Below are 23,097 nucleotides of genomic sequence, written 5' to 3' on the forward strand. Positions count from 1 at the left end.
TAACTTCTCTGTGGCTCTGCTTTCCCCAGGTTAGAGATGATGAAATCAATAATACAGAATTGCAGGGGTTTTTTCCTATACCACTTTAATGCAGTACTAGTAAGGTCCATATTTTAAAAGTATTTTCAGTTATACATTATAAAATAATATATAGTAAAGTAATATATGTTAATAATATAAACTGTTGAGAATAATTATAAATAGACATTTAATTCAAAGTTGAATTAGATCACTGGGCTTATAGGAATAAATCACTGCAGTTTTAGGGAATGTTATTAAAATGGGAAAAAAATTGTCTACTGACCTGTATATCCAAAGTTATTATAGTACTAATGGACTATAAAATTAGTACTTTAATTAAATTCCAGTAAGAATTATTATTGGGGGTATATTTCATGTTTTTAAAACATCTACTATATAAAATTACTTAATATCTAAAACTATTATTTGACTTATGCATTTCTATACAGAATTTAAATAATATTTTTAACTATAAGCTTTATAATTCTGAAATTATTAGAATAAAATAATTACTTTAGTAAAATAATCACTTTAGTGTCCTTTGCTGAGTTTGTATTATTCTCTACTAATTAAACATATCTAGGAGTTATGTGAAAGTATATGTTTATATTCTTTAGTGATTCATCTTGTCAGTGAAATGGCCTTACTTTTTTTTTTTTAGTATGGATTTCTGCAAAATAGTTTCTTTGATTTTTTTCAGGAGAAACTAGTTCTAAAGTGGTCAGAGAAACAAATCTTGGTCCTGTGCATTTTTAATCCATTCCACCAGCTTAGAAATCCGTCCATTTCAGACCCATATATTGAGAATATTACAGGGGAAGCAGAGAGAGCATTACTGAATGAAGATGCTTTATAGAGCAGACGGTCTAGAAGTGAATGGTTTTTATTTATTTTATTTTGGAATAGTATTTTCATTATTTAATTTAGTGCAACAAATACGCCACACTTACAGTGTAAGGAGCACTAAGGAGGCACCAGCCAGACTTCTTGCCCTCATGAGCAGGCCTAGAAAAGATAAAGATGATTCTGCATGATAACATAGTTTCTTTGTTTTTGGCTTGTATCCAGATAACTCTGAAACAAGGAATAATATGTTCATCGAAAAATAAACATAAGAACATAGCTACAAATAGTCATATGTGAGGAAGTACAGAAAATTTCAGTTGCATGTAACAAATGTGATTCCTAACAAAATATTTGAAAAATCTGGATTCGTGCAGTTCTTTTTTAAAAAATCATTGAACACCTACTATGTACTGGATACGATAGACTAGGCTGAGACTAAAAGATGGCTTACCCTTTCCCTCAAGGAGTTATCAGTCATCTAGTACATTGTTTAATGAAATCATATCTGCTAATGTATTTCCCTAATGAATGGCTGTTTTGCATTCAAATTTTATTCTATGTTAAAGACTATTTCTTCCAAGATACACGAATAAGATGTCTGTCCTTATTAACGCTTAGTGAATTAGGTAGTCTGTCTCTATTTCTTTTGATGTTTAATAGTGTGACATTTTTCCACTGGTCAGTGTTAAGTTTGCCAGTACATCATATGAAAAGTAGCATTGTATTTATTACAAAAAGACAGTTTTAGTTATAGGTATTAGAGGATTTTTGGTCTCCTCAGTTTTGCTTTTACACCCAGTCTATCATATCAGCAAATCCTGTTGGCTTGGCAATCAGTCAATCCTATAGATTTTCCTGTTTGTCAAATCGGTGTACACTCAGTTCTTTTTTTTTTTTAATTGCTGCTCACTAGACCTATTTCCATCACCCTGGTCCACAACAGCATGAACATCATTTGCCTACATTATTGACATGACTCCTTAGCCAGTCAGCCTGTTTTGGTATTACCTTCCTGTGGTCAGTTCACAAGATAAAAGTCAAAGAGATGCTTTTACAGTATGTCAGATCATGTCTTGTTTCTGGTTTGTATTCTTTAGTGGCTACTATTGCAATTAGAATGGATTATAGGATGCTCAGAGATCAGGACCTCTTCCAGTCATGCCTCTCTTTACTATCTGACTTCATCTCCTATTATGTCTCAGGAACACTATCCTGACACATAGCAAACAGGTTGCTGCCTCAAGGCCTTTGCACTTGCCATTTCCTGCCTGATATGTCCTGATATAGATTCCATGTGCTTGCTGCTGCTTCTCTTTTTTTAGTTTCTGATCAAATGTTATATCCTCTCAGATCTTCCTAGATGACTTTAATTTTAAACTGTTAGCCTCCAAATCCAGTGTTGCCATTCTCCTTCTCTGCTTTCCTCCTTTCCTAGATATATCATTATCTGGCTCTTTTCCCCTACTGGGATATAAATTTCTTCAGGGCACAGACTTTTGACTGTTTTGTCCATATCTTTAGCCACAGTATCTAGACCAGTGTTTGGCAATAGTAAGAATCAGTTCAGTTCAGTCACTCAGTCGTGTCCGACTCTTTGCAACCCCATGAATCACAGCACACCAGGTCTCCCTGTCCATCACCAACTCCTGGAGTCTACCCAAACCCATGTCCATTGAGTCGGTGATGCCATCCCACCATCTCATCCTCTGTCGTCCGCTTCTCCTCCTGCCCTCAATCTTTCCCAGCATCAGGGTCTTTTCCAATGAGTCAACTCTTCGCATGAGGTGGCCAAAGTATTGGAGTTTCAGCTTCAATATCAGTCCTTCCAATGAACAACCAGGACTGATCTCCTTTAGAATGGACTGGTTGGATCTCCTTGCAGTCCAAGGGACTCTCAAGAGTCTTTTCCAACACCACAGTTCAAAAGCATCAATTCTTCGGTGCTCAGCTTTCTTCACAGTCCAACTCTCATATCCATACATGACCACTGGAAAAACCATAGCCTTGACTAGACGGACTTTTGTTGGCAAAGTAATATCTCTGCTTTTTAATATGCTGTCTAGGTTGGCCATAACTTTCCTTCCAAGGAGTAAGCGTCTTTTAATTTCATGGCTGCAGTCACCATCTGCAGTGATTTTGGAGCCCAGAAAAATAAAGTCTGACACTGTTTCCCTATCTATTTACCATGAAGTGATGGGACTGGATGCCATGATCTTTGTTTTCTGAATGTTGAGCTTTAAAAGCCAAATTTTCACTCTCCTCTTTCACTTTCAAGAGGCTCTTTAGTTCTTCTTCACTTTCTGCCATAAGGGTGGTGTCATCTGCATATCTGAGGTTATTGATAGTAGGAATAATAAGTATTTAATTGAAGGAGGAAGGAAACATGATGGACAATCAACTATACCATGTCCTAGTAGCCACTCAAAAGGCTAGAATTCTCTATAAGTTATGATCACATCCCAACTTTTTTATTTTTATAGACCTTTGTCTACATGTTCCCTGCCTCTACCCCATAATTTAGGAACTAAAAATATAGAAAATGAAAATTGAAAAAGTAAGTCACAGGATCCTCTTTCCTGTTTGGATGGAGCAGGTGTTTTTGTGTCAAATATAGTAGGTTTGAATTACAGCCAGCCTTTTATCAGCGAAGCAATCCAGCTGCCCATGTAAACCTCTCTGAGTCACACTGTGTACAGTGGTGGTAATGATGTCTCAGTACTTAACCATTTTTTACCTTCAAAAGTGGTAATTTCATATGGTTCAAACCTAACAATGATAACAATATCAAAACATGGTCATGTTGACTAGAGCAGATATTTGTTAAATGCCTGACCCATGATAGCAAAATTAATTACATGATCTCTGGCCATTGTTTCCTGTGAATACATGACATACACACAGAAGTTCATTATTAAAAGAGTCTATAAATCTAAAGGGATCTGTGTTTTTCACTGTAGCTTCAGTGTTTCTATATTGTAAGCCATTTATTTTGATAAGTAAATTTTAAGATCCACAATATAGAATCCAGCCAGTCTCTATATATAAGCAAACATAGAAGCTGCCCACGTACAGAAAATAAATTCACTTTTGGGTTAAAACAAAAGCCAATATTTTTAAAAAGCTTTTATTAAGGTAACAATATTAACTTGTCATGAATTTTACACAGATTATTTTAATTCACCATTTTTTGCCTCCATGATACCATATAGTAGGCACTTAGTAAGTTAATGAATTAATTATAAGGTTTTTGGATTAATTTTGTTTTACACTCTTAAAATTTTTGAGAGACATATTCTGTTTTTAATTAAACAGAAGATATTTTAAGTAATGACTCTGTCTTCCCTCATTTAAACTGATTGTTTTATCCCTGAATGTTTTCAGGTGTTTTGAAAAATTGGCTTATTCTGAGTGTGTCTTGATTATCCCTGATGAGAATAAAAGAAAAGTATGTAGACTGATTGTTTTTGACAAAAGTAAAATACATTTTAAAAGGAGCCTGCCTATGCCAAATTACTTCTCAAGCAAACTCTCTCGAGAACTATAACATAAAATATCCCTCTTAGAGACTGATTACCCAAGTCATTGATTCCTCAGAGAGAAGCAAACCATCATGACAGAAGTTAACAGCTTAAGTGTAGAAGATCTGTTATTTGTTGGTTCTTGAAATAATTCATTACAGGATTATTGGTGTCTTTGTTAACATCACTACATGTGGTTATTTACACTATATCTGAAGCAAAACACAGATGGCAAATGTTAGAAGAGAATTTTAGATTTATGGGCAAGTTTGAGTAATAGACAAAAACCCATCATCACTATGTGTTTTCAAATTTTGAAAGAAAGAAATTCTGCTCCAAAATGTCATTTGTTTTCAGTTTGAACTTGAAAATGTTTTCAGCTGGGGGAAATAACGTGCTGTGGTGATAGCTATTTTGAGTGCAGAGTATTTTTACTCTCCACTTAGCCTACTTTACTGAGAATTACAATATTGTAACCAAATATTGTATTATATAGAGTTAAGGTGAAAAAATGTAAAGATATTGCTAAAAAATTACCTCTGAAAAGATTAACAGTCTTCAATGACAGAAAAGATGGCTTACTTCAAAGAGACTCCTGTAATTTTTTTTTAGAGGTTTTGTGACCAGTGTAGTAACAGTGTGAGCATATGAAACCGTGTTTTTAAATCTCTGTTCAAGAAATAGAAGCTCTTCATTTATAACCTTAATAAGTTAAAAAAAATAATAAAAGAGACTAAGTTGCAACTTACTAATGCTATTTTTTAGTTGATTTTTAGTGTAGTTTCTTTACAATGTTGTATTAGTTTCTACTGTACAGCATATGTATATATCCTCTTTTTTTTGGCTTTCCTTCCCATGTAGGTCATCACAGAGCTCTGAGTAAGAGTTCCCTGAGCTGTACAATGGATTCTCTTTAGTTACCTGTTTTATACATAGTATTAATGGTGCATATATGTCAATCCCAATCTCCCAGTTCATCCCACTCCTCACTTTCCCCTTGGTATCCATACATTTCTTCTCTGTGTCTGTGTCTCTATTTATGTTTTGCAAATAAGATCATCTATACCATTTTTCTAGATTCCACTGTGCTTAGTTCCTCAGTGACGTCTCCTTGCAACCCCATGGACCTTAGCCATGTGTATGCATTATAATAAATGATACTTGTTTTTCTTTTTCTGACTCACTTCACTCTATGACTGTCTCTAGATCCATGTACATTTCTGCAAATGTTTTGTTCCTTTTATGGCTGAGTAATATTCCACTGTATATACGTACCACATCTTTATTCATTCTTCTGCTGATGGGCATCTAGATTGCTTCCATGTCCTGGCTATTGTAAATAGTGCTGCAGTGAACACTGGGTTTCATGTGTCATTGTGAATTATGGTTTTCTTTGGGTATATGCCCAGTAGTGTGGTTGCTGGGTCATATGGTAATTCTATTTTTAGTTTTTAAGGAACCTCCATACTGTTCTCCGTAGTGACTGTATCAATTTACCTTCCCACCACCAGTGCAAGAGGGTTCCCTTTTCTCCACACCCTCTCCAGCATTTATTGTTTGTAGATTTTTTAATGGTGGCCATTCTGAGGGGTGTGAGGTGATACTTTATGGTAGTTTTGATTAGCATTTCTCTAATAATTAGTGATATTGACCATCTTTTCATGTGTTTGTTGGCTATCTTTATGTCTTCTTTGGAGAAATGTCTATTTAGGTCTTCTATCTATTTTTTGATTGGGTTTGTTTGTTTGTTTTATTGAGCTGCATGACCCATCTGTATATTTTGGAAATTAGTCCTTTGTCAGTTGCTTTATTTGCAAATATTATCTCCCGTTCTGAGGGTTATCTTTTTATCTTGTTTATGGTTTTATTAGGTCCTGTTTCTTAGTTTTTATTTTTATTTTCATTACTCTAGGAGTTGGGTCAAAAAGGATCATGCTGTGATTTATGTCAAAAGAGTGTTCCGCCTATGTTTTCCTGTAAGAATTTTATAATGTCAGGCCTTACATTCACTTCCTTAACACATTTTGAATTTCTTTTTGTGTATGGTATTAGGGAGTGTTCTAATTTCATCCTTTTACATATCACTGTTCAGTTTTCCCAGCACCACTTACTGAAGAGGCTGTCTTTTCTCCATTGTATGTGCTTGCCTCCTTTGTCATAGATTAGGTGGTCATAGGTGCCTGAATTTATCTGTGAGCTTTATATCCTGGTCCATTGGTCTATATTTCTGTGTTTGTGCCAATATCATACTGTCTTTATTAATGCTGTTTAAATATATGAATAGTTAATAAAAATGAAATGTGCTTTTTGTTATGGAAGATAAAACATTTGTTTGGGATAAATATTCAAGACCCTGTATCTGAGTATTAAGGTCCTTAGAGTCTAAAATTCTAGTACAACTTGAATTTTCTAACATGAGCATGCTGTGAACTATTGAAGAATTTCCTCTTTGATGGTTTGTGATGTGTTGTATATAATCTGTCTACGCAAGTGCTAAAGATAACCTTTATAGGCATTCCCAGTGGTCTCTCCTCCTGGGATTTCCAAATTTATATTTGTGGACTGTTAATTATTCATCAAATAACCTAAATGGTGTCTTTGATTAGTGTTCTTTTTTTAATTCAACAAATAAAAAACAGTATTTCATATTCACAAATATGTATTTACTATAAATTACATCTTACCATCATTTATATTTATAACACATCCTAGAATAAATAACGGAGAAAGCAATGGCACCCCACTCCAATACTCTTGCATGGAAAATCCTATGGACGGAGGAGCCTGGTAGGCTGCAGTCCATGAGGTCGCTAAGAGTCGGACGTGACTGAGCAACTTCACTTTCACTTTTCACTTTCATGCATTGGAGGAGGAAATGGCAACCCACTCCAGTATTCTTGCCTGGAGAATCCCAGGGATGGGGGAGCCTGGTGGGCTGCCGTCTATGGGGTCGCACAGAGTCGGACACGACTGAAGCGACTTAGCAGCAGCAGCAGCAGCAGAATAAATAAAACAGTCATATGCTGTTAGTTCAGTGATATATGAATCATAAATTTAATTCTTACTATACTTGCATTGATTAAAACAAGAGTAATTTTACTGGTCCCATAAAATTTAACCAGGATATTCCAATAAATACTTGTTGACTAGATAAATAATGTATAACTTAAAAGCTGATAGTTAATGTTTTGTTTGAGGACCTTTCTGAGGACTGCAGCCTGGGAGGCAACCTCTCAGATAGTGCTGAGGAACTGCTCTCAAGAAGTAAGCAAGGAGGAAGGGTAGCTAGTTTTTGCTGGAAAAGTAAAAGAAATGTGGTGGAACATCAAAAGATTACTACTAATCATAAAAAAAACCCAGACATCTCAAGTTAATGATTTTAGTGCTTTTCTGTGTATGGGAAGATGCAGGAGTCTGAACTTGGTAAAATTCTCCTTTTGATATGCATCGTCATTATCTAGGGTCAGTGTTCTGGTGTTTTCCATCCTGTGTTCCCCTCAGGGTACATCATGAGGGGTGGCTGCAGTGGCTGATGGCTTGATGGCAGCAACAATTACTCAACGGTACTTTACTGAAATGACAGGCAACATTTTGGGTCCACATATTTGAAATGAATTCTCTAAGCTGAATTTTGAGCAGAGAATCTCAGAGCTAAACTGGTGACATAGTCCACTGTGAGGTATCACTTTAGTAAAAAACCATTAGCCATGAGGACCCATTTAAGAACTTCTGGTCTGAAAGGCTGTTTTCACCCTCCCAAATTAAGTTTTAAAAAAATGTAGCAACCAACCATGGACATGACTCTTGGTCCTCAGAGTCTTATCACTGCTCTCTGTCAAATGCCTGAGGACTTCAGAAGAATCACAGGAACTCACATCATTTTGTGAATGTGTGTATATGTTTGTGTGTGTGGTGAAAATGGGAAGTTATTTTCTCCCAAACCTAAGTATATCTTGCAAGTTGTGATAAGCCATTATAAGTTTATCCAGACTGACTACTGCTGGGCTTTTTCAGTCTATGGCGTGGCATCTCAGAAGGCTATAAAATTCTTCAGATGATCAGTTAAGGCATGTAGGCCCATATATTACATTGGGCCCTGGCCTTTGGATCTACAATGTCATTGACAAACTCATTTTTTTAACACAATTGACATATTGAGAGTCTATTATTTTCCCATAATTGAAAAAAATTGTTTAAATATGTTATTTGTTCCATAAACTTTTTTCATTAGTTCCCTAATTTACTGTTGATTGTAGATGCTCTAGGTCTTTAAAAAATGTATGGGTGGGACTGGGTTTTATGACATGTTTTGTGAATTGGCCTCTATTCTTTCCACCACACTAGACATGATCTGCCCTTGCAATTCCCATTCATTGCTTCAGGAAGCATGAATTGGATAATGATAGACTTTGCAATGAAAGCTGCTGAAGATGAGAAATTTTTAGCAAGAAAGTGTGGGATTACAATGACAGCAGATGCTGCTGAGTTTTCTTGGGTGGTAGTAAAATCTGCTGAGTTATCTTGTCAGTCTTGTCAAGGGGAATGGGTCAAAATGAGATGAATATTATTTTACACAAGAAAGTATAATGCTGTTCTTAAAGTATTTGTGTAATCTGTACAGTGGTGGGTGAGAAAACTGCTTAGTTTCAACTTCACGGAGGCACACTGGTGCGAGCAGTGCTGAAATATGATTAGTAACTTGGGTGAAGCTGGAAATACAGGGAACAGACCTTTAAAAAATATCATATGGGACTCAATAAATGTCACAGAGTAACATATTTTTATAACTATAGTTAGCCTGTGCTGTTCTGTGTGCTAAGTCGCTTCAATCGTGTCCAACTCTTTGTGACCCCATGGACTGCAGTCCGCCAGGCTCCTCCATCCATGCGATTCTCCAGGCAAGAATACTGGAGTGGGCTGCCATTCCCTCCTCCAGATCTTCCCAACCCAGTGATCAAACCCAGGTCTCTTGCATTGCAGGTGGATTCTTTACTAGCTCTTTCTCAAAAAAATCCAAAGATAACCACACTTCAATTAATTTTGATGGGTCTTTTTGTTTGGTTGGTTTTTATTTTTGTCTTTTGCAAAATGAAAAAAGATATAAGATGGTTCTGTAACACAGAGGATTGTGTCTTACTACCCTCCTGCATTCTTGTTGCAAGGGAGCACTCATGAATCTACCAATTAAATTATTCAGGAAGGTGTAGTTATAAATAAACTTGTCTAAGAATATAGTGAATTCTTTTTCACTGAACTCGGTGTTTGTGTGAACTAATTTTATACTTTTTATAAAAGAATAAGTTATTTAAAAGAAGATAAATTAATTATAAGCTAAGCAACAGTAGTAGAAATCATTGAAGAATATACCTATCCTCATGGCTGCACAGAATTTTAACCCTTCTCAGTATTTGACACTGCTGCATATTCATACGGAAGGACAGAGCATTAGCAGGTTGACCTTAACTTTTGACCTGTTTTGGCTAATATCATGTAAAATTGATTGGAGGGGTTAGTTGGAATCGTTATAGTTCCAAGATTTAGGAAAAGCTGTATTTCCTTCATGACAATACACCACCTCAAAAAAAAAAAAAAAAAAGGCTAAAAAGAACTTTCCACATATTTAAAAACCCTCTCATTGTCTTTTCTATAAATCTGATTTTTTCTTTTGAGACAATAGTTTTGATTGTCACCTTATTTAGTTCTGCAGTGGAAGAAAGAAATACCTCTAGAGAATGCTTAATATTTCTCTTGTTATGCAAGTATATAAGCCTGATACTTAAAGAGTACAATTTTAATCTTCAATCTAAGCAGTTGACATGAATCTTTGAACCAGTCAACTCTTAACTGGAAGTGGTGTGACACCAATCTTATTAATAAAACATCTTAATATATTCATAATGTTGTCCTGTTTCTAGCTTCTGCAGGTCAGCTGGGGTGGCAGAATTGTTACCCAGTTACTTAAGTGTGGCTGCACTGAGTGCTCTCGTATCAGCAGACATTCTATTTGCTCTCATACAGCTTCTTTAGCCTCTGAAACGTGTATCTAAGCCATTTTTAATGAAAATCCTCATAAATAGTTTACAAATACTTTAATCCTTTTTAAAAAGTAGTAAATAGTAAATTTTTTTCATCTTCAGGTTCAAACTCATCGACACAGCCATATTTTGTAACCCAATGATATTGTCACAAACCTTTTTAAAAAAATCTAAACATACTTTCACTTACACCAAATGATTTCAGTGCCATACATTTCTGTTTTTAAATATTTGTTAATCATTTATTATCAGGCCATAGCAATGTAACAGGACTAAATAGTACTTCTTCCCCAATTAACAATTTATACTTTGAAACTAAGAGTAGTTTTTTATAGAGCAAAGTACATAGATGATTTGAATAATGTATCTTTTAAATCTTGAAGATCTCCAGCAATTAAAAGGCTGAAATATTGATGTTATTGAACAGGTGATTTTTGGGTACGTGAGCTACTTGAAAGCAATCTTGAATAGAAATTTGGTACTTTCCAGGTGTTATATTTGAATAAAATATTGTAAATTATTAACCCAATCAACTCCAGAATCCTTGACTTTTGATTTTAAAAGCCAAAATAATGGAAATTACTCTCCCAACTGTTAATAATATATGAAATTAGTGAAATAAAAAGTGACTAAGAAACAAGCTGTTAATTCCACAGGAAACTCCAAACATAGCTGAGTTGACAGGTACCTTTTTCGATAAAACTACCAAGAGCATGAGAATGATCCTAATTTGTATATTTTCCTAAGATAATAACTATTCCAAACCATTGTTTTTGTTAATGGCAGCATGGAAAAAGACAAACCATGGGAGATCCAATTTTTTTGAATTGGTGTAATAATTAATTACAACTCTGGCCCAGTAATTAAGTTGTCAGTCACCTTGCCAGAGAAAGTGCAAAGGCATTTAGGTGGTTCATTTAAGTTTATGATTTCAAAATATTGAATTAGGCACTGTGGGCTGGAAAGAACATAGATTAGTGAATTAAACAGCAGACAAACACCTCAGCCAAATAAAGTTCCAGTCCTGGCACAGCTTTTGAATTGACTGGATGACTTGAACAAGTCACTCAACACCCGTGTCCTTCAAGTCTCTGGCAGGCAGGTACCCAGTAACTCCATGAATGTGGAAGTAGTAGTTAAACAGAACAAATATTTGTTCAATTTATTACAGTTGGTTTACAATGTTGTGTTAATTTCTGTTGTACACCAAAGTGATTCAGTTATAACGCGTATACACTCTTTCCTGTTCCTTTCCATATAGTTGATCAGAGGACGTTGAATATAGGTCCCTGTGTTATACAGTAGGACCTTGTTGCTTATCCATTCTGTATATAATAGCTTGCATCTGTAGTCCCAAACTCCTAATCCATGCCTCCTCCACCCCTTGGCAACCACAGGTCTTTTCTCTATGTCTGTGAGTCTGTTTCTGTTTCATAGGTAAGTTCGTCTGTGTCGTATTTTAGATTTCACGTATCAGTGATATCATACGGCGTTTGTCTTTCTGACTTCACTTTGTGTGATAATCTCTAGGTCCATCCATGTTGGTGCAAATGGCATTATTGTGTCCTTTTTATGGCTGAGTAGTATTCCATTGTATACTTGTATACATTGTGAGTGTATATCTATACACACACATATACACCTGGGCTTCCCTGGTTTAGATTTTACAAGGTTTAATAGTCCCTCTTTAGTTATTTATTCTGGATAAGAAATGATGGTTGGTTGTACTAGAGTGATGAGAAGAAAAGAAGTGGATTAATGTGTAAGGCCTTTAAAAGGCAAACTCAGTATGGCTTGAACTACTGGATTGGGAGAGGTGGGATGAGGGAATCAAAAATGATTCTCAGGTTTCTTTCTGGCTTGTGTAAATGGATGATGTTGCCATTCACCAGGATGAGGTCCCTGGAAGAGCAAATAGGTGACAGAAATTCATATGCTCAGTTTAGGGTATGTTGGGTTCAAGATGCATTTGAGATATCCAAATGGAAATTCCAAAGTAGGCGCTGACATACAGACCTAGAGGAACAGTCTAGAACAACCTGGGAGTCATGGGATATTCAGCGATTTAAAGCGCTGGTATAGACAGAACTGTAGGGATAACAGTATATGGTAAGAGGGCCTCGGACTGTGCCTTTTAAAAGGAATTGAAACATTTAAAGTCCATGTGGCAAATGTGAGTTGAGATGCTGTGATCAGATGATTGATAAGAAAAGCTGGGAGAAATGAAACAAGAATATTTCAAGATGGTGTAAGGGACTAATCAGCAAGCTCTGTGGCTTTGGGCAGTACCTGTATTCTCGACTTCTTTGTTAACAAGAGGGGTAACATCTGTCTGCGTATCTCAGGGAACTGCCATGATGCTCAGATCTCATACTGCTTGAGAAATGTTGAAATCTATTAGTTATTTTATCATATAATCACTCTCAGTTCCTAGGGATGTTTGTTTTGTTTTGAATACTTGGACCATTCACACTCTTTACTCTTCCAGGCTTCTTTAGAACAATAAAGAGCCAAAAAATATGAATTGGAACATGACGCTATTTGCAATTCTTTTGCAGAATTGCATGGGATGTGATTGTACTCAGGATCTGGAATATTTCTCCCATTTGCTTTTCTCTCCTGCCTTTCCCCTAGGAACCTGGAAGTCTCCTTTAGGACCTGTGGGTATAGGCTTGAGCACCTCAATTCTATCACTAAAACTATTCAGTAATCAGTTCTCTGTGATTAAATGGTTAGCCACAAGGTAGAAGCCTCGGGTATTCAGGGAACACCTTCCTGGTACACTCTTCCCTCACCTCTAGTGTCGTTAGTGACACATCCCAGATGCCCCACTTGGACTTCTTCCATAGTGGCCATCACGTTCTCTCAGGGAGAGGGTGGGCTAGAGGAAAATGGCCCTCCCCACAGAACGGAGGCACTGAGGCACTTCACCCAGCGAGCATCCCTCAGCCTCACTGCGGAGGAGACGAGACCTGGCTAGAACCAAACCCTCCATCTTCCTCTAAGTCACTGTGGCAACCATTCCAACCACAACAGACTACTACATACAAATGATTCATCCCCAGCCTCCTGCTTTCCTTTAAAGAGTCAGCTGTCATGAGCTGCCCTGACTCACTCGCCTGTGCTCTGGGGAAATAAGCACTCTAAAGATTCCTGAGTTCCAGGCCCCTCCCAAGCCAAGAGCCTCACGTTTTTATGATGATGCAGCACAGAGGCATCCTGGCCACCTCCCATCTGCCGTCCTGCCAGCTCCAGCACCACTGTTTCTGAACATAAGAACTAAGAAGGCAACTTGTGTCACTTTGATTATGCAGGATGAAGATTAAGCCAGTTGCAGGGATGCCAGCTGTTGAAGAGCTAGTGAGTATTTGCACAGCAGTTCAGAGTGAGACGAGGCCATGTATACCCCGTGTTTCTAATACCATACTATGCTTGTGAAGGAACCCAGAGACTTTCAGAGAGTGACTCTGAACTTCTCACAGTTTGTAAACTAAGTTGGCCTAATGAGGCTCTTCAAAGGGCAGTAATCTTACATCCGTTTTTCCTTTTTTTTTTGTTCTAAAAAACTGACATTGTTTTCTATAGTTTTTACTGATTAGCCACACTGTGTCTTAGGGAATCTATTAGTTTTAAATGAGGATTTAATACAAGGAGTAAGTTTTGTATAGTCACATTTTCCTAATTTCATTTTCTGAGCTCCCCCACATCACTGTCCTGTATATTCTGGAATCGGGTCAGCTGTCATGCCTTTTTGCCAGATGTTCACACTGTTGAGGCCAGAGACAGATCCGCATTGTAGGCAGACGCTTTACCATCTGAGTCACCAGGGAAGTTCCTATTGCCTAAATAAATTTAAGCTAAAATATGCCATTGGCACCATCCGTGTTATAGAATTATTCCCTGACACTAACTCTGTCAGTATGTTTTCATATTTGGTATATTATAGCTATTTATTCATCAAAAGAGCATGGGAAAGAAATGTTTTAAGTGTGTTTAGGAACTAAGAAACTATGTTATTTTTTTTCAATGTAAATGAAATAACTGAGTATGGAATCTACCCTATATGGTGATAATTATTTATACTATCAACCTTGACATTGTTAGTAACCATTTTATCAACAAACCATATTTTATAAGGTAGTCTCAGATAGTCTCAATGAAGTCAAGTTAGATTTTGCAGAACATTTATTTTAAATAAGGGATATTTAAAGCTAGATAACCTGGAGTTTTGAAAGTGAGTATAAACATTTAAGTTTGTGGTTAAGAATGTACTTTAAAAAGATCAGATTCATTAAAAATGCAAACTGGTTGCCTTTAATCAGTAAGAACTAAAACCAGACTTCAGTTTTTTCTATGATGAACAGCAGCCCTATTACCTCACTATAATAGAGTGGAAATAACTTTTAGTGATTACCCTGTTTATTTCCAGTGACTTAAGGAAGTACCACAATGTTCTTAAAATTCAGTGAAATTTAATTTTTAAAATATTTCATGCTTTTATTTCGTTAGTAAGAGAATAATGTTCTGAAATCAGGAAATGGTTTTCAACATCACTTGACCAAATTCACAAACTTATTGAGCATCTGTTTTATTAAAGACATTGGATAAAGCTTTTTAGAGGATACAAAGAAATAACATGTTCTTTGCCCACAGGGAGCTTTTAATCTAACTAGGAAGACATTAGAGAGTCAACCAAGTTTAGTAATAATTTAACTAAAGAAATTGTCATGGTATATAGTATATCCTTAATTGCCAAATAATACAAAGTAGGCTTTCCAAAAAGGAAAAGAACACTTGAGGCAGATGAAATAGGTGGAATTTGAGCCAAGTCAACTATATTAACAATTTTACCAGTTGTGGGCTTGGAATAGAAGCAAATCATGTTTGATGTTAGTGTTGACAGCTATATAGGAAGGTTTCTAGCTCCATCCATAGCATTAATTCACACATTGTTTTTCCATTTTACAGTTTACGGAAGGCCATTTATCTACATATGAGGGCAATTACAGTGTTAGCGTCCCCTTTCATAGAGTTAGTTGAGCTAAACAGTAAAATAATTTTATATAAATTAAATGCCTCAATGCATTTCAGCAATACTATGAAGAAAGACGTAACATGATACTTTGACTGTCTTTTTAAATAACACAGTTGTTAATGGCAAGAGAAAAAGGTTCATAAACTCAATCATGTTGAGATAAAGATAATAAAAACTAATTTGTAAAAAAAATACAGCCTTGACCTTCCAGGTGAATGTCATTTTCTAACAAAGGGGATGCAGTGGTGCTTGCCCAACATGGACCTGCTCACTCAGGGGTCCTGTTAAAGTTAGACTGTGCATCTGCAGGTCTGAAGTAGGGCCTGAGAACAGTTTCTTGCTGTTTCTGCCAGGCTCTCGGAACAAAGACCTAACATTGATCTGAGAGCTCTGGGCAGCAAGACTGTAGAGAGGAAAACACCGCGATTCTGAGAGGGCTGTCTTAAATGGGAAGTACCCTGTTTGAGGAAAATAGCAGTATCATTAGAATAATCTGATATGGCTTCTACCCTTTATTCTCACCCAACTCTTTGTCTTTGCCTTTAGCACGAAAGCAAGAGATTATCAAAGTCACTGAACAACTGATCGAAGCTATCAACAATGGGGACTTTGAAGCTTACACGTGAGTAGAGGCACATTTATTTTGCTTTCATGCATATGACTAAGTGTTTTCTATATGAATGCATTCTTCAGTGTACCTGAACTCATGTATATTCAACCCAGGCTTGATACAGTAGCTTCATTTCAAGGTATAATGCCCCAGGAGAGAAACAAGTGTATTTAAGAATGCAGAGAGAGAAGATTAGACTTCTGACAGGAAAACTGGGGATTTCTTTGTCAGAGCTCATCTCCATGTGAGAGAAGGCTTTCCAAGCAGAGCAGTCCATGAGGTTAAAAACACAAGCAACAGGAAAGCACAGAAAAAGTGCATCTGGGTTTAGGCGTGTTTTTCCTCACCGTCTGCAGAGGTGATGGGACAGAGAGAGATCAGGAGGCAACATCCAGTACAGCTGAACTTTATCCTCATCTCTTTTAGGAGTTTGTCTCTTAAATAAAATGTTCTTTAAAGAAAGGGTTCTAATGTTAAAGTACACTATAGGTATAGAGGAAGTCACTTTGAGCAAATACAAATAAAACTTTCAAATAAATAGGGCATGGAGGATTATCGTGCAAAGAATGTGGGTCTATAAGTTAGCTATTTGAGTGGAGATAAAAATCAGTTCTCAACTTTCCATTTATACCCTGAAAGATGATGCTGTGAAAGTGCTGCACTCAATATGCCAGCAAATTTGGAAAACTCAGCAGTGGCCACAGGACTGGAAAAGGTCAGTTTTCATTCCAATTCCAAAGAAAGGCAATGCCAAAGAATGCTCAAATTACCGCACAATTGCACTCATCTCACACACTAGTAAAGTAATGCTCAAAATTCTCCAAGCCAGGCTTCAGCAATATGTGAACCATGAACTTCCAGATGTTCAAGCTGGTTTTAGAAAAGGCAGAGGAACCAGAGATCAAAATGCCAACATCCACTGGATCATCGAAAAAGCAAGAGTTCCAGAAAAACATCTATTTCTGCTTTATTGACTATGCCAAAGCCTTTGACTGTGTGGATCACAATAAACTGTGGAAAATTCTTAAAGAGATGGGAATACCAGACCACCTGATCTGCCTCTTGAGAAATTTGTATGCAAGTCAGGAAGCAACAGTTAGAACTGGACATGGAACAACAGACTGGTTCCAAATAGGTAAAGGAGTACATCAAGGCTGTATATTGTCACCCTGCTTATTTAACTTATATCCAGAGTACATCATGAGAAACGCTGGACTGGAAGAAACACAAGCTGGAATCAAGATTGCCGGGAGAAATATCAATAACCTCAGATATGCAGATGACACCACCCTTATGGCAGAAAGTGAAGAGGAACTAAAAAGCCTCTTGATGAAAGTGAGAGAGGAGAGTGAAAAAGTTGGCTTAAAACTCAACATTCAGAAAACTAAGATCATGGCATCTGGTTCCATCACGTCATGGGAAATAGACAGGGAAACAGTATCAGACTTTATTTTTGGGGGCTCCAAAATCACTGCAGATGGTGACTGCAGCCATGAAATTAAAAGACGCTTACTCCTTGGAAGGAAAGTTATGACCAACCTAGACAGCATATTCAAAAGCAGAGACATTACTTTGCCAACAAAGGTCCGTCTAGTCAAGGCTATGGTTTTTCCTGTGGTCGTGTATGGATCTGAGAGTCGGACTGTGAAGAAAGCTGAGGACTAAAGAATTGATGCTTTGAACTGTGGTGTTGGAGAAGACTCTTGAGAGTCCCTTGGACTGCAAGGAGATCCAACTAGTCCATTCTGAAGGAGATCAGCCCTGGGATTTCTTTGGAAGGAATGGTGCTAAAGCTAAAACTCCAGTACTTTGGCCACCTCATGCGAAGAGTTGACTCATTGGAAAAGACTCTGATGCTGGGAGGGATTGAGGGCAGGAGGAGAAGGGGGCGACAGAGGATGAGATGCCTGAATGGCATCACTGACTTGATGGACGTGAGTCTGAGTGAACTCTGGGAGTTGGTGATGGACAGGGAGGCCTGGCGTGCTGAGATTCACGGGGTCGCAAAGAGTTGGACACGACTGAGCGACTGAACTGATAGGTCTCTTGAATGAAAGGGTTAAATGTTAAAAAAATGAGATTGCTCTCTGGTTGGAAAGGTGTAAGTTTAAAAGCAGGGGACTCATAGACATGAGAAAGGAAAATGATTGGGCTACCTAGAGAGAGAACTTACCTATTTTAATTTTTAAAGCCAAAATAAAACTAACAAAATATTTGTAAAATGTACCTAAAATTAATTTATATTGAGACAATAAGATTGGAAAGTGGAAAAAATAGGTAAAGGACCTGATCTGACCATTAGCAAAAGAGGAAATATAAATGACAAACTAAATGAGATCCTACTGATGCCCACTAATCAAGTGCATATCTGAATGTAGGAGGTTCTCTGCCCCTCAGATGAGCAGGAACAAAACCCCTGCTGACCACAGAGGGCAGGACACCAGTGGCTTTCCCACCGTTGATGGGGTATAATGGGGACACTTCCATGATGGTGGATCACAATTACTATATACCAGAAATTTTATAAAGGTCCAGATTACTACTTTAACCCTGTATTTCTAGTTATAAAAATTTAACAGGAGCATGGATTTTGAATTTTAAACAGGGACAAAAATTGTGAACAAAAGATACTGCCTCTAGGAGATGAAACTGTGGGCTTTTTTTTTTTTTTTTGCTTCTTTCCAAATTTTATATAAGATATTTTTTATCAGTTACAAATAGATAACCAAATATAAAGTATGGAAGACAGTAACTGAATATAAGAACTAAATTAATCCCAGGACTGCCTCTTATAAATTTAATGTGTGTTAAATTTAATGCAATGGCACCCCACTCCAGCACTCTTGCCTGGAAAATCCCATGGACGGAGGAGCCTGGAAGGCTGCAGTCCATGGGGTCGCTAGGAGTCGGACACGACTGAGCGACTTCACTTTCACTCTTCACTTTCATGCATTGGAGAAGGAAATGGCAACCCACTCCAGTGTTCTTGCCTGGAGAATCCCAGGGACGGGGGAGCCTGGTGGGCTGCCGTCTATGGGGTCGCACAGAGTCAGACACGACTGAAGTGACTTAGCAGCAGCAGTAGCACCAGTAAGAGTATATTTAGAATGAAATAAATAGTAAAAAATGGATTTTAAAACATATTATTTGTTGTTAGAAAATTAAACAGGTGAATAGTTGTTAAAGAGTTGTTTAGAATCCTGCACCATAGGACCAGCTCTCTTTTATTCTTTTGGTTGATATAACTTTGTTAGACCCATATGATTCATCAAACATACACTTAAAGAAAATATGGCGATAGCTTTCCCCTGTGGAATAGTGGAGTTTGCTGGCCAGGCCATAGTGGCGAAATACAGCACCTGCTGCATTCTCAGACACTTTAAAATAGGGTGTTTTAAATAATTCAGTTCCTCAGCTCACTAATTCCTTTTCCTACCTTCTGGCTTGATTTTGTATACTCAGGTCCAGTAGTTAACCCAGAGCACCTTCCATTTGGGGATGGTAGGATGTATTGGTAAAGCTGTCAGCTGGTCTTTAGAACACCTGTTTGAAGTGTGCACCCCCACGGGTCAAGGAGCAGTTTGTGACTCTTATTAGTCCAAAGCCTGTGATAGGAGAGAGAGATACATTCATTACTTACTTACGTAGAAACAGAGAGAAAGAACACGTTAACAGGTTTTCAACTATGTTGAAAACTCAGTGGTTGGGTAAAAAGAGCCATCATAGTACAGTGATCCTCAGATGATTTTGGTGCTGATATAAAGTAATAAAAAATTTTGATTCAGTAATGTTGACAGCCAAAAGTCTATTTATAGAGAATGTAATAGCCCCTGGCAGAAAACAAGCCCCGTTACCACGGGAACGCTGTTCTTGCCATTTTGCTTCTTAGAGATATTTAACTTTGAGCTTTAATACCTGCCCACCAGGAAGTCTGAGGTGTTTAAAGTTTAAAATCTCTACCCACTCCCACCCTATCCGCACCTGAGGCTTTCTTTACCACAATGAATAAACCACTGTGATATCTTACTTTAAAGAGTATTTTCTACTTTAAAACTATTCTTTAAAAGAATCAGTTCCAAAATTCTACGAGCTGTACTTTTAAGAACCATAATGATCTTTTTAAAACTTGTATTCTTGTTAAAAACATTTTAACTTTTCGTCGCCCACATGGGGAATTTCTGTAGGAAATTAGATGAAGCCTCACTAAATTAACGGTCCCAAATCCTTCAGTATGCATTCTTTTTATCTAAGTTTGTGAACTACTAAATTCTTGAAATCCAGATCGCCTACCCCTCCACATACCTGGAAAACTCTCACTGCAGAAAGCGCAGCTCAAATTCTCTCTTAAATCTTCCCTTTCTCACATATGACCTGGGTTCCGGGCACTTTGTGTTTATTTCCACTCCAGTATTAACTGTTGTGTTTCTTTCAAAGAATATTTGCTACATAGTAGGTATTTAACAAATGCTTTGTTGAATTTTTTTCAAGAAAGCCTATTGGCTTTCCCTGAATATACCATTAAAATGTTATCTTTTTTCTTGAATCATAATTCTAGGATTAAAAAGTAAACTAATGTGCATCCGAATCTCTCAATTATAAAAGTTAATTAAGCTTGTATTTAAAGTTTAAGGACATTGCCAGAAACTGCAAGATGTGACACTTACCTTCACATCAGTCTAAATGACTGTTTGACATGATGTAGATAGTATCACATTATTCCAAAAATATTTAATTTCCAAGGCAAAGTGTATTTTATAGGACTTAGAGATTGACTCAGACTTGGAGAGCATTTCAAAAATAAACTTATAATAACTAGAAAACTAGGGAATTATAAAAACGGGAAAGCCTAGAAAACTCCCCTTGCAAATTAAAAATTAGAAATGTTTCAAAGGAAACTCCTAAAGCATCTATAGATCATCAGCTGCTGGAACTGGTTGTATTATCTTGCCCTTATCTGAGGTCACTGCAAAATTCTTTTTTAGGGTTTTCTCTTCAACCCACCCTGGGAAGGCCTGTGATAGAAACTTTATGTTTGTACTGTTTTTTAAGACTCTTTCCTTCAGTGACTGTTTGATGATAAATTAAAAATGGATATGTGTGAAACAACAAAATACATTAACTCATTTATTTTATTTTTTTTTTCCTACAGAAAAATCTGTGACCCAGGCCTTACTGCTTTTGAACCCGAAGCTTTGGGTAATTTAGTGGAAGGGATGGACTTTCATCGATTCTACTTTGAAAATGGTACATTTACTTTAATAGCATGCCTTTTCCAGCTTCTCTGAATTTCTCCAGAATTTCTAGATTCTTTGGCTCTTTCCTGCAATGAGCATTCTTACTTTAGTCCAGCATCCTACATCATAATTTTGTAATTTGAAATAAAAAAACACAATAGCCATAAGCTTTGGTATGTTTTGAAAAATACCTAATTTTATATAAAAAGTGATGGTGATTAAATACACTCCATAGAAGTCCCAGTAAATATATAATATACGCTGTGAAATGAGTCACCAAAAAGTATTTAATTATTTTAGGTTTTCAAAACATTGTTTATATGAAAAAATAAGAGAAACTACAGCATGCCAGAATATTTGCCATAGAGGGTGCTTTCAAGAATAATAATCAGTGCTCATTTCCAAGGTAAAAATGTGTATTAAGATGAGTAATGAGGTAAATATTTATTCAGATTACAAGAATTTTAATGGTATCAGATAAAATAAAAGAAACACCTGCAGAAATCCTCCAGGTCACCAAAAAAACTATAAAAGAGAAGTTCCTCTTATCCTTCTCCTAAAGACATCAGGTATAAGGTATTTGCATGATGCAGGGAGTAAATTTACCTTTTGCAATAAAATTTTTATGAATTAAAGAGGAATCATAGTAATGATTCAGATAATCAGGTTTATGTCCAGTAATTATAAGCATTAACAAGAATATTTGCGTTGGCATGCATTTTCACATTCAATGAATTGCTTTTTCTTATATGCACTAGATATTTGCAAGGAAACAAAGATAATTATGTGGTAAACTGGCCTTAACAAAACTTCAATAAATGTTCTCATATTCTCTGTTTCGTGCTGTGATTGACAGCATGTCGTAATGTTTCCTTCAGTAGGCTGTAGCTTGATACCACCTCATCTATAGTAAAAGAATAATGAACCCATTAATATTGTAACCTACCTCAACATAACACTGCACTTCATTACTCTCCATAAATACATATTCATAATAATGGGATATTGTTTTTTATCAGACTGTAGCAGTAAGTAATTAATTCAGATTGTTCCTAAGAATGAAGGATATGTTTGGATAACAGGTAAAACAGTTCTGCCTGTTTTAGTGATCAAAGAAAGTAGCATCAATCAATATCTGCACTAAATCTTCATCTCTCTTAGTCATTGAACAGTCAGAATAAATAGATGTTGTCAAAACAACAAAGGCTGGAGCCTATTGAAGTGAAGTCGCTCAGTCATGTCCGACTCTGCGACCCCATGGACTGTAGCCTACCAAGCTCCTCTGTCCTTGGAATTTTCGAGGCAGTAGTACTGGGGTGGGTTGCCATTTCCTTCTCCAGAGGATCTTCCCGACCCAGGGATCAAACCCGGGTCTCCCGCATTGTAGACAGACGCTTTACCGTCTGAGCCACCAGGCAAGCACGGAGCCTACTGAGGGCTGCTCAATCAAAGGAGAGAGCTAGAGGATCAGAATCAGGCTATATGGCCAACACCAAATTTTGGATTTTTACTGGCTAACCATAATTGGACTACTGGAATGGACTGTACTAAATAAAGGAGCCACTGGATGAGATGGGGAAACAGATTCACACCATGGCCAGCCTATTTAGAAGACAGCAGTCTCCATGCGTAATACATGATGTATTTCCCTTGCCCCAAGTACTTTACCAACTGGCGGGGAAAAAAAAAAAAAAACAACAGCCCACAGGAAATCCTGTCAACTGTCCCAGCGGTTCTTTATTGGAAAAGTAAGCTGCTCTGTGCACCTGGGCCAGCCCTCCTCCACCTCTGTTCATTT

The 23,097-nt window shown here is 36.9% G+C and overlaps 1 protein-coding gene across 20 annotated transcripts in view; it reads left to right on the forward strand.

Annotated features, from left to right (window-relative positions):
- CAMK2D (calcium/calmodulin dependent protein kinase II delta) overlaps positions 1-23,097 on the forward strand; it is a 308,540-nt gene that overhangs the window by 279,922 nt on the left and 5,521 nt on the right. For all 20 annotated transcript variants that reach the window (XM_027543760.1, XM_027543762.1, XM_027543753.1 and 17 more), the window contains 2 exons: positions 16,002-16,077; positions 21,215-21,309. In XM_027543760.1, coding sequence (XP_027399561.1) covers positions 16,002-16,077; positions 21,215-21,309 — 171 coding nt within the window. The remainder of the gene's footprint in view (positions 1-16,001; positions 16,078-21,214; positions 21,310-23,097) is intronic.

Source organism: Bos indicus x Bos taurus, chromosome 6 (genome assembly GCF_003369695.1).
Source record: "Bos indicus x Bos taurus breed Angus x Brahman F1 hybrid chromosome 6, Bos_hybrid_MaternalHap_v2.0, whole genome shotgun sequence".
Classification (NCBI taxonomy): domain Eukaryota; kingdom Metazoa; phylum Chordata; class Mammalia; order Artiodactyla; family Bovidae; genus Bos; species Bos indicus x Bos taurus.